The 18,552-nt window shown below is 34.8% G+C and overlaps 1 protein-coding gene across 2 annotated transcripts; it reads right to left on the reverse strand.

Annotated features, from left to right (window-relative positions):
- Window positions 1–604: 604 nt before the first annotated feature.
- On the reverse strand, window positions 605–1,587 carry LOC133820960 (uncharacterized). Of its 2 annotated transcripts, none has more exons than XM_062253516.1 (2): window positions 1,097–1,587; window positions 605–1,011 (listed from the first exon to the last, which is right to left on the reverse strand). In XM_062253516.1, the coding sequence occupies exons 1-2, from the start codon at window positions 1,457–1,459 to the stop codon at window positions 961–963; spliced, it is 414 nt and encodes a 137-aa protein (XP_062109500.1). In that variant the 5' UTR covers window positions 1,460–1,587; the 3' UTR covers window positions 605–960. The 2 variants fall into 2 exon arrangements, with proteins under 2 accessions (XP_062109500.1, XP_062109499.1); XM_062253515.1 differs by having other exon boundaries at window positions 1,091–1,587.
- Between the last annotated feature and the right edge of the window lie 16,965 nt (window positions 1,588–18,552).

Genomic DNA, 18,552 nt, shown 5'->3' on the forward strand with positions numbered 1-18,552 from the left:
GTATCTACTTCTCTCTGTTCAGCATGTGAGATGGATGAAGCAAGCAGGAAGAGATCATTACCCTAAATAAAATTTATTTTGTTTTGAAATACTGGATGCAAATAAGGACTTGTAATGGATAGGAGGAACACCTTATTTGATATATGATCGAGAAGTGTCCTAATAAGAAGCATACAACTTTCAGCAACACAAAAGCATACAACTTAGACAATACACTACTTGCTTTACATACATTAACTTTCAAAAAACAAGAGAAAGCATAAAAGCAGATGAAGCCTATTTAAGCTAACCTACTACAAAGCACATGCTCGGGTCCAAAAAAATGCAGAACAACATTAGAAAAACCTTATAAGCAGAGGAAACTAATCACATCTTAGTACCAGAAACAAAATAAGAAAGAAAAAAATAGAAAATAATTTAAACAACATATCTAGACAAACTCTGGAAAATACAAATAGAAAACTAAAAGACATCATCAAAATATCTGTATCTTCAAAGACAATCATTTTCAGGTACTAAAAATTAAATCCATTATAGCCTTTGATTAGATCAAGCTATATAATTATCAAAAAAAAAAAAAAGTATGAGATCTCTACCAATCTGTATAGTAAAGAGTCAATATTGGTATTAGAACATATACAGCACATTCCTTTTCTAACATGATCCCACTTGGTGTCATCCTCGGCCAAACCACCCTCACCCTCACCCTCACACAACTCTGCTGGAGCAGCCGCGAACGATTTATATGATTATGGTCCTTTCAAATTATATGTTAATCTTAATGGAAAAAAATCTTATTTCCAAATTAATTATAAGCAAAACTCGATCTAAATTTGTTGGTGTACCTTGTGAACAAGCTGGCCTATTCAGGGCAGCAGAGACTTCTTGCCTTATTGAGCGCTGCAACTCAAGTTGCATGTCCATGCAAGTTTCCATCATTCTTTGCAAGTTATTCATCCTCTATTGTAGTCTAGCCATGTCAATCCTCATGTCATTGATGATTTCCCACTCCTATATAGGAAAAAAAGATTAGCAACATAAACATCATATGTGAAAGAACCAAAATCCAAGAAGTGTTGAAGAGACATACACATACAATTCCAAATCGTTGATGCATGTCATGCTGTGTCCACGTATCACGGTGTGGCCTCTGGTCCCACATTGGGGGAGGAGGAGGAATTGGGTGTGAGGGTGGAGCAACAGGAGGTGGTCTAACAACAGCATCCTCCTGAACCTCACTATGATTTGGAATTGCTTGATCGAGATCTTGTTCGACAGACGCAGGTGATGGTGATGAACCATCCAGCTCCCAGTCTACAGCGGCATGGCTTTGCCTTTCCACATATGATTGTATCAACTGGTCAAGACTCTCGCGAAAGCCACTGTGAAGTAGATTAGATACTCTTCTCCTGAAAATGAAGAAAAAGAATCCACAAAAATAAATAAATAAATCACACATCTACAAAGATTAATGCAGAAGACCTGGCCAAATTTTTTCCATACCATTGCCACTGTCTTACCACATTATCTGGCACTTGTTCCTGCCATCCTTCTATAATATGAGCATTTGATTCCCGTGAGTCTATATCTTCAATAGCATTGCCTCCAAACTCACTCCAACCATCCAATATTCCATGGCTGTCATGTTCTTGATCTTCACTCGCTTCATAATTAAGTTCTGATTGTTTTCAAATATCATCTCTGACTTCATATAAGTTATTTTCTTGAGGTTCTCCATTTCGATTTGAAATATTATCCTCGTTAGATGTATCAGAAAGACTGTTGCTTGCTTAAGCACAAACAGAATTATCCAGTCTGGAGAACCCTTCCCTAATTGAAAGAAAAGGATCCAAAATGTTTGAGCAAAAACCATTCATATCTTATACTATATATTTATTCAAGAAAAAAGAATAAAAATAAAGTTACTGAGCTCTGAATTAGAAAATACTTTAGACCGGAGACTGTATGCCTTTGCCTCAATAAGCCTAATTCACTTTCAGCCACAAAAGAGGGCCTCTCATTCTCAACCATACTTCCATTACGCAAGAACCAATCTCTTAGTAATGACTGAGAAAATAAAATTAAAGAATTAAATCATTAGCAACACTGGAAAAGTTTTAACAACACCTCGAAGTAAATATTGAATTCAAGATTTAAGCATAGCTCAACCACACAATTATCATATCAGCAAAAAAAATGATATATAACAGTAACCCAATTTAAGGGTGTCAGTTTTATTGACTAATTGTAACTGACATGAACTCAAGCATGTTTTTTAAGGGGGCCACAAACTATCAAAAAATAATTTCTCCTCATTATTAGATCTTCTTGCTGAATCCCACAATCTTTGGGAGACAAAAAGGTACAACAAATTTTAAGTAGCCCCATAAGAAATGGAACCACAGAACACTGTGGACTTGCCAACTAAACCTACCCCACGTGGGTTACAACTTACAAAGGCCTTTTTTCTTTTTTTTCTTTTTTGAGGGGAAATTACTTCATCAATCTAGGCATCTAGCATTTTTATTTTATTTTACATCTGGTACTTCCTAGTCAACAACTAGTTACTCAGAGCCAGGGCCAAAGGCCTAGGTGACTATTTTTTCACATGGCTGAGGGAGTGGAATCCTATGTTAGTGACTTGGTAATTAGTCACTCGTTTAAAGATACAGACCCTCTTTTAGTGACTTGGTAATTAGTCACTCGTTTAAAGGTGCAGACCCCCTGTTAGTGACTTGGTAATTAGTCACTTGTTTAAAGGTACAGACCCCCTGATAGTGACTTGTTAATCAGTCACTCGTTCATTGTTTGAACTTATTTGCCTGCTTGAATATGGCTATATTTGCTAGGCATGCGCCTTATTATTTGATGACATGTTATTTCTGATCATGAGCATATTGAGTTTTCTTGCTGGGCTTCGGCTCACTGCTGCTATGTGGTGCAGGTAAAGGCAAAAAGAAGCTGGACCATCCTTGAGTTGGAGAGCTTAGGTGACGATGTGTACATATGTGGCTGCTCGACCGCCACATCCGAGAGTTGAAAGAGGAACTAGGGTTAAACCCTGTTTTGCTGCTTAGATCGGTTGGTTGTAAATATTTTCTTGTAATAGACCTTTAAATTATATTTTTTTTGGGATCCCAATGCATACAGTAAACGTTCTAATGAAACGTTATATCTTAACCAAAATTTTTAATCCCTAAACCGCTAATCATACTTAGTTACACGATTATGGCCAAATGACTCGATTAGCGAGTTTAGCACTGTTTATAATGTGCACCGTAACGGTCCCTGGAGTTTAGGGCGTTACAGTTGCTATTTGAGTGTAGGGCCTGGTTCTGTTTTGAGGAAGGAATCTGTTTTAATGCCTATATATGAAGGGATCTATTTTGAGCTAGGATATGTTTTAGTATATTTTGTTTGATACTTTATTTCTGATATTTGTATTAAGATTTAGTGTTGCTCTTTGGTTGTAGGGTCTGGTTCTGTGTCTATAATCTGAATTTTAGAATGTGGATTTATGCCATTGTTACTTTGAATTTATTTTGCCTATGATGTTCAAGAATAAGTGTACTTATTTATGTTGGTGATTATGAGACTTGATGTGCTCATATATTTGTTTTTAATATATGCTAGTATGTCAAGTGTCATAAATGCCCATAATAATAAGTCATATATAATCTGAAATCCTTATGATGATTAAATTTGGGATATTTTTTATGTTGAAGTTAATTATAGTCATTCCCACTATCGCCAGCCCAAACCTCACCTCTCAAAGCCATCATCGACATTCTCAAAGTTCAGTTAGAGAAAGAAGGCTCTCGTGCAATAATTCCAAAGTGAAGAATAAGAAGAATATTAAGAAAAATGTAGTTAGAGAAAAGAGAATTGTATAGAATTGTTAGTATTTTATTTTATGAAATGTAATAAGTGCAACGCTCATCATTTAATAAGCAATGAATATTTTATAATATATGTTTGTTTATTTTGTTATTCATGTTAAATAATTTATTTGAGGAATAATGGTAAATATTTTTAAAATTAATTACTTTCATTTATTGTTTATATTAAATTAAATTTATTGATATAATTAAAATTACCTACATATAAATATTATCTTTACTCACAAATAAATAAGTGTAGGTAAAAATAGGTATACCAGCTCATGCCACGTGGACCAGTCATTTAGTGCCCTGTAACCAATAAAAGGGACAAGTAACCTGTTGACGCCGTTTTTCGTCAACAGTGAAATAAGAGCACGAAAAAAATAATTGGTTATGGCCAAGAAAAATATGATAACACAAATGGGATTTTTTTACGTGGTTCAGCAGTTAACTCTGCCTAGTCCACAAGTCTTTGTTATTAAGACTTAAGATGATCTCTGGAAATTCTTCAAGAATGAATTCTCCAGAGTTTTCTCTCAAGATCACAAAAATTCCGTCCTTTTTCATGGTGCATGACTTCTCTATTTATAGAGGAAATTTCATAATACTATCCCACATATTTCGGGAAGTTATTCTGTATATGTAAATAAATTTAATGGCATTAAAAGCCTGTAATCCTATATACAAGGAAACGTCCCCTGAAGATCAGGGGGCGTATAACTGAATAATAAATATCCCTTTATTATAGGGGATTTACAACAATTAATGTAGACCGCATCCCTCCAAAATGACTCACTAGGATATTCAGAGCTATCAATCTACATTGTCAGTGCTGTTCCCACCTAGGTCTCTTACTGACTTTCGAGCTATGACATTTCCCGGAGATCATGCGACTTCGAGCTCATACTTATGTTAGGCTCGGAGCCCCTGTTCCGAGGCCATCTGAGAACAGACGTATTTTGTTGTCTGTCTTTCGAGCTTGTAATGGTTTTGAGGCCACCATCTTCGAGGCTGCCCACTGCTTGTAGGTTCGGTGCCTAGGTTGCGGACACGTGTTCCAGACATTACGAGCCCATTCCTAACGAATCCAACTTTCGAGATCACAATTCTTAGGGCTCGAAATCTGGGTGTAACATAACCCAATCATTTAGTGCTACGTGTTTCACTAAAAATTTGCTACAAGACTTGTCACAACAGTTGAAACATTAGATGCCACGTCAAACAACTCCAAGTCATTTTTGTGGGGTCCACATGAGTTTTACCTACCAATATGCCAATCGTAGGCAATGGTACCTTTCTCGACTAACTATAGCCTACCAATACAAAATTGGTCAAAATATGTAGGTAAAATGATTTACCTACCAATACGCTATCTTTACCCACGATTAATATTGGTAGGTAAATGTCGAATTTCTTATAGAATTGAAGAAAAGAACTAGACTTAAGAATCAAACCAAAAACCAACCAAACAAGGCCATATAGAGATTCGAACCCCTCCTCTTGTCTTCTCTTCTTCCTCCACGATCTCTCTCTCTATCTTCCTCACTCGTGCACTCATTTTCTCTCTCTAACTCAGCAGCCACAATGAGTCAAAGGCTCATCTCTTTTCTTTTTATCTCCTTTAGTGCCAAGCCCTAGCCTTCAAGTGAGAATGTGAAACTTTCCCCAAATCCAATCCCTTTCTGTCTTGCCTAAAAATCACCCTACAATTAAAGTAATTTGTTAATTATCCTAAAATGGAAAAACACTCACCCATTTCTCTCCTTCTCTCTCTCTATCACATGAGTAACTCCCTATCTCTCTCTTCCTTTCTCCTACACGACTAACTAAGGCCAAGGCACACTCTTGAAGCCAAAGTCTTACTTACCCATAATAGCTAAGAGACAACTATGACCACATCCATCAATATTTACTCAGCCCTAATTTCCATCAAGACAATTAATAGAATCAATAAAAACTTAGAAATGGTTTGCCATTCTAATGCTCATGCCCTTTCTCTCTATTTCTTTCCTTTCATTTTTCTTTTTAATTACTTGACTAATAAAAAAATTAAAGAAAATAATGCATGTGAAAAAACTATGCATGCTTACCATGCAACCATGCCCATGCACACACACAAGTGCTAGGGTGCATTTCTACTAAGCATGTACCTTAGTGCACCTAATCAAAACTCAAGAAGGCTCTTAAAATAGGATAATTAAATAAAACAAATAACAAAATTAAATGCACATAATTTCTACCAAAAAATTCAACAAATATAATTAAATTTCTAACACTTAACAAATAAATCTTAAATTAAAGCACACAAATAAATTAAATAAAAAAATCGGTGTGTTTCACTATCTCTGCCCCTTTGGAAGCATTTTTCGGTGACACATGGGGTCATTTGGGAAAATGGGTTGTACTTCCGTGAAGTACTCAACGAGAGGATCGTTTTGATATATAGAAAGTCGATTTCTGTCATCGTTTTCGGAGCACCACCATTGACCATCGCAAACCACCATTGTGCGTGGCTGAGGTGAGATTTTTAAAATTCTTTAAATGGTATATGTCATTGGACTTGGTTTAAAGAGTACACTACGATGATGATAATTATTTGTTCAATTGAGGATTGTAGGACAAAGTTACTTTGAAGCGGGCTAAACTACTTGGAACCTAGGAATATGGGTCTTAGGAGCTTCTCTTTGGATAGAGGAGAACGATCCTAAAGAGGTAGGGACTCAACTTGATTATTGGACTTATTTTACTTGTATTTAATTGCATTAAACATATTCCAATTTTGATATTTGTAAGATGTTGAAAAATGGAAAACTTAACCTGCATGATTTTATGGACTGTTCTGAGGGCACTATGTACCAATTATATTTTTATACATATATTGATGCAAGTTATGATTTTGGATTTTTATTCAAATGCAGATGTTATTGTAACACCCTCACTTATTTTAGTTAAAATCATATTTGAGGTGTTACATTTTAAAACTATATCATAATTACTTTCAGCAGAAGTCTGGGACAATTTTTTTTTTTGAAAACTTATTTCACATTATTTACATTAAACATAAAGTGTGTTTCAAACATATTATACATAAGTATTAAATAACCCATTTTTTTTTTCAAAACACAAATTCACACTTTATTACAAACATACACACTGATAAACTGAAATAACCCACAAAATGTCGATATGTCATTCACTCATTTCTTTCTATACCTACAACATAAGACAACTCTGAGCCTAAAGCTCAGTAAGTAAAGTAATGCATGCAATGCTAATTATTACCCAATGTCAATGGACATACACAACTTCTTTTTAAATTTTGGGCCCCTTAATATTGTGCACACTGTTTGATTAGGCCAATGCATGTAGGGCTTATTACACATATAATATAAAATCTCATGGGTTCTTCTATGGCTAGCCATGACCACAGTAGGGCGCATTAAAAACCTTATTCCATCGTTGCCCCGTCGGGCTCAAGAGTTAAGGCGGCCACACACTGTGGTGTCAATACATATAACAATAACTCATATGGAGGAGAAATAAAAACGGGAACATAGCAAACAATATAATTGGTTCACTAAAACCTAGCCCAAATTATTGGGCTGCCACTATGAGCCTAACTATAGGCCTCCGTTTACACTTACTTATATTCTCATTTTCCTTTTCAAAACAGTGGCACTGAACTTAAACTTCTTATTACAACTTACTTTTATGTTGCATGAAACTTGCCAAGGCATCACATAATTAATAATCATAATATCATGCATGGTCTTATATCATACAATAATTCACCATATCACTATTATGCCATGCATACAAATTTATGATGAAGTGTCCATGTATGTTAATACCACTTACTCACAACATATTGATATAATGCATACTTTCACATAACATGTAATTCTTGTGTTGCAGTTGAGTACTGTACTTACCTTCTGTCCAAAATATATTTCACCGTGTAACAAATGGTGTCTTAGGTGTTGATGTGCTTATCCTAACAATGGCATGAATTTCACATCATAATTATGGCAATAAGACATTGAACTATCATTTAAAAATATCCATAAAACATCATATCCAAATCATGCCTAAATTGCCTTAAACCACTTAGATCGAGCGTTAGATTTATCTTAGACACTTGGAAAATTTTTGACAGAGCTTCCCCTTAATTTTAGCTATCCCAAAACATAAAAATAAATTAGTAATCTACATCAAATAGCCTGCCATGACCATATATCCCAAATACCAACATAATTCATCACGAAGTTATCATATACCGATTTTGATAAAATTCTAATTTCCAAGATCATCACCCAAATTAAATGAGTCTCCACATCTATTCAAACATTTATAAACATATCTACCCTCTTATAAAATCAATCAAATAACCAAAAATCAGTTTGTACTCCAAGAACCACAAAGACCTCATAAGACACAAAATTTCACTTACTGAGCAACTTTTCGGCGAAAACAATCTCTTCTAGCTTTTCTAAACCTCAAACCACTTGGAAACCACCAATAAATATCTTAAAAAGGATAAAATACCATAGATAATCTCTCAAAAAAAAATCAAAAACGTTGTTTAACTTCCAAGTACAAGAACTTACCATAAAAATGCATGAACTAAGCTTAATCCACTTCTTTGGCTTTGATTTCACTTGGATCTCCTTAGAATCTCTTCAAGAAAGCCAAGAAATGGTTTTTGGTTTTCTTTTCTCTATGTTTTTCAGAGTCTTGGCCATAGAAAGTGATAAGGTTGATGACAATCCTTTATTTTCAATGACTTGGCCTTATTGTATCAAAATTTGACACCTTTCACCTTATCATTACACTTTTTGACTTATGAAAACCTTATCACTTCAATAATTTCAACTTAATAATTTTCTAGGTCCATTATCCTTATGTTTGAAACACTCACACCAAACCTTATGTTCATATGAGTTCATACCCAATAGTTATGCTTACTTGATTGAGCGTAACACACTTATGCTAAGCTCGTTTTGACTTTGCGTCAACATTACTGATTATGTATACCTCCCATCAAGACATGATCTAATGGTTCTAAACAAATTTTTACCTCATCAATGAGACCTTAATCATACCTTAATTATATTTGTTAAATCCACTAATACTCAATTTTGCACCGAAATACTAGTAATCGACATTGTACTATTTTTCACCGCTTAACATCTTTTGCCTTCTTTATCTCACTTTTCTCACTTGATTTCATGCCTTGTCCTTATATTTCATCATTTCTTATATCTTTATGTAACATCCCAAATTTCCTAATACGGCTTAGTGCCTAGATTAGGGGTTGGGAGGCAATAATTGAATTATTTATGTGAATTATATTATAATATAATCATGCTTGTATTTTAAAGATATTGAATATGTGTATGTGGGCCCGTTTCTTATAAGAAGGGTATAGTAGTAATTTGACCCGTTTGGGGTATAAATGCAAATATGAGTTTGTGTGATTGAGACCACATTATTATGTGGATATATTTGGGTTACTTGACGAGAGGCAGTCCCGATGAGCAAGTTAGCGAAAAAGTCACAACGGGGTCTAAATACCTGGTTCGAAGTATTTTAGTAATTTGTTACATTATCAGGAATTAGTGGGTAATGGGAATTTATTGGTAATTGTGTGAGAATATTGGGAGTGGCGGGAATTATAGAATGCAAATTGTGGATAGCGGGATTTAAGGCAAAGGACAAAATCGCCCTTGTGAAAACTCGATGAATAAGATAAGGACAAGGGGTAAAATGGTCATTCTTGGGCTAAGATTAGTGTTTGGGTGAGCTGGGATTGCTGAGAAGGTTAAGGAAGCTAGAGGAAAGAAATGCAGCATCTCTTTTGATAACTCTATAAAATAGAGTTATTTTACCACTTTTTATGTGCTAATTGTTGCTTAATTCTTGAGTTTTTAATTGATTTATTAAGTTTTTAAGTAATTTTGAATTTATTAGGTTTATTTTAATTTTTTAGATTTTTGTGTGTTTTTATAAGTATTTTGTTGTAAAATGTTGTAGTTAATTATTTGAATTATTATTGTAAGTTAGTGGTAAAAAAATGTTGTATTATTGAACTTAAATGTAAAATATAAATTAAGTTATAATTAATATTTTCACAAAATTAAATTGATTTATTTTGTAGTTGAAAATATTGTATTATGATTTATTTTATATTTATTTTGTAGGGAATGTATGCTCTTAAAAAGAAAGAAAAATAAAGAAGAAAGTGGCATTTTCAAATGAAAGAAAGGAACAAAATGGTATTATTAAAATACCAAAGAAGCTCCATGGCCCAAGCCCACGTCTCCAAGCTGCCAGGCCCACAAAGACATGACCCAGCTGTAGACTCCACACCATCATGCCTCAGCCCACAATTAACTCCAACACATATGCACACCAACGCCACCTGTCCCAGCTCTCACCAACTTTCCTTCAGCACCTCACAATTAACTCCAAAGCACCAATGCCGTACACCTGAAGCTCTCCCAGCCAAGAGTGATGCATCTCCAAGCCAACATTCAGCATATAGCCTCTTCAGCAACATCCCACCGAAGCCCAGCCCAGGCCCCTACACCAGCTGCTCCATTTAGGCCGGCTGCCTCTTCAGGCCCAACGCCACAGTCAGGCCCACCACGCCAGCTATCTCCTTCAGCACCAAACAGCCACCAAAAAGACCCAAAAAATCACATTTTTCTTCCCAATATTTTTTCCTTTCACTCAAATATCAATTCACTTTTTCCTATTTTTCTTACCTAAATAAACATTCCTAATTTATTTTTTTTACCCTAGCTTTTCACTAATCTTTTACCCAACCAAACATTTCATTTTTCCAATACTCTTACACTTACTCTATTTATCCTACCACTTCCCAACACAATTAAATTAATCAATTTATTTATTTTAATTTGATTAATTTAATATCCATATTTTGCCTATAAATAAAGTCTTGTAAGACCATTTGGGGAGCTCTTCTTCTTCATCTTTTTTCAATCTCTTCTACACTTCATATTTTTCTTCTTTTCACTAGTTTCTCTCTACCATTTTCATCTTTTGAAGAGCATGTCAAGTATGTTATTTTGTAATTTTTATCTAGTTATGAGCTTCTAATCTTTTTCAAAGGTTATTAAGATGATGATGAAGCAAAATGTAACTAGATAGTATTTTTGTTGTATGTTGATTTCTCATTTGTACAACATTGTTTATGGATTTTTCTATCAAAGATATGCATTTTTCATCTAGTGTTGATTGTTAAAGCATATTACACTTAGTTCTTCATTATGCAAAAATATGATATTCTTAGATTAAATGTTTTTCATTAAATTGTTCACATCTAATTCTTAGAGCATAAGTATCATATTTTGCCTAAACATAATCTCTTTGATTTTTTGTAGTTTCATTAGGTTGTAACATAATTAATGCTTAGAAATTATATCTTATATAAGTGAAGAAAAATCCTACATTTTTGAAAGAGTAACTTGTGCTTGAATAGAAAATATATTTTGAAAAAATATATAGTGTGATTTATTTCAACTATATCAAAACTTGGGAATCAATATACTTATAAATACTATTGAACTTGCATTTTGTGGATTCTAATATCTTAATAATCTTAGTTTACTTATCTTATTTGAAAACCATTTTTCTATTTAATCTTAAATCTTTTTATTACTTGTCTTTTATTTTTCTAAATCAAAATATCATCAAATATTTGGAACTAGGTTAGAATATTCTTGCTTTGTTGAAATAGTTTCTTTTGATGTTAGTCAACTCCCATGGGTTCGACCTCGTACTTACATGAACATTATATTCCGAAACTATTCGTGCACTTGCTAGTTTAAATATTAAAACACCTTCTTTTGGGATCAACATCTTTCTTTCTCTCTCTCGTACTACACCTTCTCTCTTGGGGCTTTAGTGATTTTGATTATCTTGAAGGATCTTGCTTGGAGGGAAGGCTTATGTTACACCCATATTTCGAGCCCTAAGAATTGTGATCTCGAAAGCTAGATTCATTAGGAATGGGCTCGTAATGTCTGGAACACGTGTCCACAACCTAGGCACCGGACCTACAAGCAGCGGGCAGCCTCGAAGATGGTGGCCTCGAAACCATTACAAGCTCAAAAGACAGACATCAAAACATGTCTGTTCTCAGATGGCCTCGGAACAGAGGCTCCGAGCCTGACATAAGTATGAGCTCGAAGTCGCATGATCTCCGGGAAATGTCATAGCTCGAAAGTCAGTAAGAGACCTAGGTGGGAACAGCACTGACAATGTAGATTGATAGCTCTGAATATCCTAGTGAGTCATTTTGGAGGGATGCGGTCTACATTAATTGTTGTAAATCCCCTATAATAAAGGGATATTTATTATTCAGTTATACGCCCCCTGATTCTTCAGGGGACGTTTCCTTGTATATAGGATTACAGGCTTTTAATGACATTAAATTTATTTACATATACATAATAACTTCCCGAAATATGTGGGATAGTATTATGAAATTTCCTCTATAAATAGAGAGGTCATGCACCATGAAAAAGGACAGAATTTTTGTGATCTTGAGAGAAAACTCTGGAGAATTCATTCTTGAAGAATTTCCAGAGATCATCTTAAGTTTTAATAACAAAGACTCGTGGACTAGGCAGAGTTAACTGCTGAACCACGTAAAAAATCCCATTTGTGTTATCATATTTTTCTTGGCCATAACCAATTATTGTTTTCGTGCTCTTATTTCACTATTGACGAAAAACGGCGTCAACAGCTTGAAACCAGGGGATTGCTAGGAATTATTGCTACTAGAGTCATATAGTTGAGGTAAGGATTTTGAATTAAGGGATATTATGTTAATTCAGTTGGTATATCTAGAATTATAGAGTTCATGCATGTTTGTTAATTGGGAGATTGGGTTTTGGGATTTTGATGAGTTTAATTTAGTATTTGGTTGGGTTTGATTACTGGTAAGAGGTATATTGTTTTGGGGGAATTAATTAGAAGGTTGGGATGGAATTTAGTGAGTTTTGGCTGGGTTCGGTTGGAGAAAAACCCAGAAAATTCTGGGTTCATGGTGATGAGCCGCGGCCTACGAAGAGGATTTTGAGCCAGCAGGGCTCAGATGCAGGGGCGGGCCGCGGTGCCTCATGGGCGCGCCGCGGTGCGCGTTGGTTTCCAGGGAGGCCGAGCCTCTACAATTAGAGGTGGGCCGCGGCTCGGCTGTGAGGGGCCGCTACTCTTAAGGGGAACATTGACCTTAATGGGATTTTTAGGTTGGAAACTTAACCGTTTGGGCTCAGGATCGATCCCACTTCCTTGTTAAGTGGAATTCGATGTCTTGGAAGCTAAGAGTTGGTCTGGAAGTTGTTATTTACTTGTTAGTGATGGGAACTTCTTTATCGCGGTTGTGACTAGGTTTTCGCTAAGGGCTTAAATCGGGGATCGTGCTCGGAGGGTTGTCACTAGTCACCCGCATACGGACCAAAGGTAAGAAAACTGCACCTGTTATGTGAATGCATGATTAGAGCATAGTGAAGGTGATGAACATGATTATAATTATGTTGTGAATGTCTGATTAGATACGCTGTAACGTGCATGATTATGATTATGCTTATGACTGTTGAGTGAATGTATTATAATGCATTGTGTGATTATCCGTTAAGTATGCTATATGAAACATATGGTTGTCTGTTATGTCTGTGAGGCTTAGTTTATAAACTAGGGTATCATTAGAGTGTTAAAAGGAGATCAACTTATTAGTTGAGAATATGATGGGCTCTGAGAGATTCTTAATAGTTAAGAATCTCAAGGCTTCAACTTATAAGTTGGAGGCACGTGGTGGCTTGACTTATAAGTCAAGGGCATAAGGGACTTAGTTTATAAGCTAAGATTAGCATAATGCACGTGGAGTGTAGGCAACCATGGCTGGGCCACCCTGGGAGTGCAACATGCACTTGACTAGCTCGGATGCCAACAACTGGAAAGGAAGTGCGACATGCACTTGTGTGACTCTATGGTCTCCAATTGAGTTTAATAAATGCATTGGATTCAGTTATTACTGTTTGATGGTTGTTTATTCGCTGAACTGATGATTAAGTTTTCTTGTTGAGTCTTCTGGCTCACAGGTGCTTTGTGGTGTAGGTAAAGGTAAAGAGAAGCTCAACCAGCCATGAGTCAGAGGGCATTAGCACTGATATGTACATATGCAGTCTGCTCGACCACCACGACCGAGATGCTCAGAGGAACTAGGGTTAAACCCAGCTTTTGCCGCTTAGGACGACTTAATGTGTAATCTGAGTTTTGTAATAGGCTTTTAAACCAATGTTTTTGGGATCCCATGTAAAGAACTGGTTATTAACTTAATGGAAATGTTTATGAAATGATCAAAAGTTTTTAATACCCAAACCTTAGTGGTTTAATCACATGTTTAATCCAAATGAATTGTTAGTAAGTCCAGCACTGGTTTCAAAACACACCTGGTAATGGACCCTAATTAGCAAGGCGTTACACTTTAGCACATCAAACACCCATAAAAGACAACTCAAATGCCACAAGGTTAATAATATTGAACATACACATAGACATCATATACACAACTTTTATACTTATACATGAAAACACTTATAAGAATATACATATGCTCAAATTATACATATTGTATGATATATAATGCAATGCAATCATGTGATTATTGGCTATATTATATCAAAATAATGTGGGTGCTACAGTTATGCTGCCCAATTTTCTAAAATAAAAAATGAATATGTTTCTTGTTATTCATGTTTACCAACATGTGGTTACACTAATGAGAGCCATAATGATCATGATTTGTGCCGTTGTTGTTTCATGACCTAGTCTTTGTGTCATCATAGGTAGTTCATGTGTTCACTCACATGTATGTGTAAGGACCTAGCATATATTTAGGAAGTGTTCTAAGCCTCCCTCTTGTGAAGGTTATCAGGTCTGGCTACCCAGTTTAGGATGTCAGTTTTTCTATGGTGGGTAACAGGAACTAGGGATCTAGTAGACGGTGTGATGTGCGCATGTAGCATGTTATCTGTGATTATTTGTAGTTTATCACTATTTTTTGTTTATACATGATGAAATATGTTTTGTTTTAAAAGCTGACCATGTAGGGGTTTTATTGAACTTCTGGTCTTTTGACATTTGTTGTTTTCCTACTGGGCTTCATAAGCTCACCCCTTATATCTCTTCCATTCAAGGAACCCAGTGACGCGAGTGTGGATAAGGTGATTCAGTTGTGGAGCCAATGTGATTTAGCCTAGTTCTATTTATTGCCTTAGTTCGTAGGGAAAAACCTATAATTATTTAATATTTAAACATTTAACCAATATCTTAATATTAACTAACCATAATTAATTCAAAATTAATTATATTTTTATACATACAAATTTTGAAAATATATATGATATATATGTTGTGGAAATTTATATACACAAGTGTACGTATCGCTAACAAGTAATATAATAATAAGTAGAGTATCGTTCCCACAAGGATTGATATTAATGACCAATAATTAATTCCTGACTCTAATTGATTTAAATGATAATTTCAGAATTATGAATTAAATAATTACTACTAAAATTAAAGAAAGTAATTAATCGCTAGAGAAATTCAGAGATAAAAATATGATTAATTCAATGGATGTAAAAGTTAGGGTTTTAGTTTCATCAACCATCCACTTATGATTTCTAACCAATTTTCAATATTTCTTTCTACTGTGATAGCAAGTTACAACGATATATTATAGTCTTGCTAGGATCTATAATTCTCTACAACATATTATTTCCTACATCTCTATGGTAAATCAACATATTGCAGGCTATTAAACACGTAATCCCTAAACTACACAAATTATAGAGCTACTCTCGTCCAATATAAATTTGTGATTATCTACCTATAGCATAATTAGCCTTCTCTTCTCAGAGCCTAGGTTAAAATCATCTAAAACATGTAAATGGTGATCAAACATTCACAAGCATTAAGCATAAGATAAATAATTCACAATGGTAGAAAGAAACTCAGAAAAACTGCATTAAGAAATCAAAAGCTTCAAGAAGAATCCACTAACACCCTAAAAACAAGATTAGTTCATGACAAACATAATGGAATCCATCAAACTAAATATAAACATAAACTTGAGACTAAAGAGAATAAAGAAAATAAAGAGATCAAGAAATAAAACTCTCAGATCTTCAATGTTATCTCCAAGGTCTCCAGTAATCTCTGAAATTCACCAATGACTTCCCCAATTAACTCTTAACAAAACATTTAAATAGAAACCCTAGAAAATATTTTTCAAAATAAATGACGATTTCGCCCTTCTAATGGACACGAAAAAGATACACGCGCCGCAGCCCGCCTCTCTAAGTTTGCGCAATCCTGGTCTTGGGTTCCAGCACGCGCCGCGGCCATTCAAACTTGCACCGCGACCCTTGAAAATTCCAGAAAACAAGTTCTCTATATTTTTCCCTTACGTCGCAGGTCTTCATTTGAGCACTGTAGCCCTTTACATTAACCTCAAAACTTACTTCCAAGGCTCCAAAATGAACAAGTCTCTCCTTGTTAATATTCTCAACCGTCTTCTTATCAAATTTTAGTAGAAATTTCCCAATTACTATGATTTTTTGCTCGTTTCCTCAACTCCATGCTTCTTCGTTCTATTTCCTGCAAACATACCAAAACAAGCGTAATACCGCACCACACTCCACCAAATCTACTCAAACTTACCCCAAACACAGGTTAAAAACTATAATAAAAACTCACTCATCAAATTCCCCTAAACATGACTTTTACTCGTCCCCGAGTAAAAAAAAACAAACCACACAACTAAAGAACAAAAGACAAACACACACATACACATACACACACAATTGAATCAAGCCAACAAAAATACTAAGCCTCAAGCTATGATAAACAACTCACTTATATAATCTTCAAGGAACTCAACTTATAATCCAGAATTTCAATTAAAACATTTGTTCCTTTTAATTAAACAACAAAAATAAAAGCTCTCAAAATCATAATTAATAAATAACATGTAATTGAATTAATTTATGCTCACCAAATTTCCACTTTAATCCAACCACCAACAATATCCTATAGGCTTGCTATACTCTCTAATCTCCACTAATGTAGACAAAACATGCTCAGAAATCAATAGGTCTTTTCAAGCTTATAATTGAATGGCTTAGGTAAATGTAGATGATAAATTCATTTAAGCTCAAAATGTACCAAGAACACTAACCAACTAATTCAACCCTTATTACAAACAACAAAACCAATCCCAAAGTTCCCAATATCTTATCATTTTTAGAGAAATTGCATAATCATTGAATGCTTTTTTTGTAAAGGACATTACACTCCCCCAAACTTATTCCTTGATATTATTATTTGGAGTATAATGATTTCTCAACATTGTATTTTTTTTTCTACTTTTATCTTCTTTCTCTCAAAATGTACTTTCTTCATCGTTGACACAACTTGTCATACATAACCCCCCCCCCCCCCCCCCCCCCCCCCCCCCATTACAAATCAATCCCAATTACTGTTTCTATGCTCATGGTACATTAAAGGGAAAGAAAAATAATAGTTAGGTTCTCACATTATAAGCTCAAAACAAATGTCAATCAATAAAAGAATCAATTTAGGCTCAAAAATGGGTAACTAAGGATTCCAACAAGTAAGGGTTAGCTTGAAAGGCTCAAACAGTCCAAAGAAATGCCTAAATCATTTTTCTAAGCATGCATCATCTAGGATTTTGCCTCAAAAAGCAAGCAAACAAGTTCTAGGATAAACCAGTTTCAATCTTCCCTTCTTATTTTAAATTCAGCAAGCATAAATTTTATTCAATCACACAAAATTTATCAAAATCATGATTAAGCTCTCAATTATTTAAATGTTTAAATAAAAATAGAACAAAATATTCAACCAAGCACACAAATTTTTACAGTATTATTCCCATTCAATTTATACAGCTCATCATTAAATCATATTATCATTGGCTAATCATTGTCAACTTGATTCAACTGACACCCTAAACAACCTAAACAAAACACAACTAACACAAAACAGACATAATCAACGCAAAACAAGACAACACAAACAAAACAAACAACAATAAATCTCTTCCCCCAAACTGAATCTAAACATTGTCCCCAATGTTTTAAAAAAAAAAAAGTAAGAAAAAAAAAAACTTACCATAAACATTCAAAATGGTGGAGGCAATGGCGGTTGATAAGGAAAAAACTGAGATGGTGGTTGGAATGGGGCTACGTCTTCATTGTTGTGGAGAGACCACCGATTCACCAACACATTGAGTTGGTCCATGTGAGCGATTTGATACTCACTTTGCTGCGCCAGATACTGCTGCATATGCTATTATTGAGCAATCTGATAATTGTTCTGTTGAACCATATAGTTGAATTGGTTCTGCATCATCTACATATATGGATCAAAAGTACCAGCTTCAGGCTGAATAAGTGGTTGTGCAACTGGTACCTCATGCCTAGGATCCTCAGGAAGATCACCCTCTACTTCTGCTTCATTATCCTCATCTTCTACATCAATACTCTTTTGTCTCTTATCAGTGGAACGCTGTTGAGGTGGTGGTGCTTCTAAGGAAGGTGGTTCATAATTAAGCACCCTA

Source organism: Humulus lupulus, chromosome 3 (assembly GCF_963169125.1).
Source record: "Humulus lupulus chromosome 3, drHumLupu1.1, whole genome shotgun sequence".
Taxonomy (NCBI): domain Eukaryota; kingdom Viridiplantae; phylum Streptophyta; class Magnoliopsida; order Rosales; family Cannabaceae; genus Humulus; species Humulus lupulus.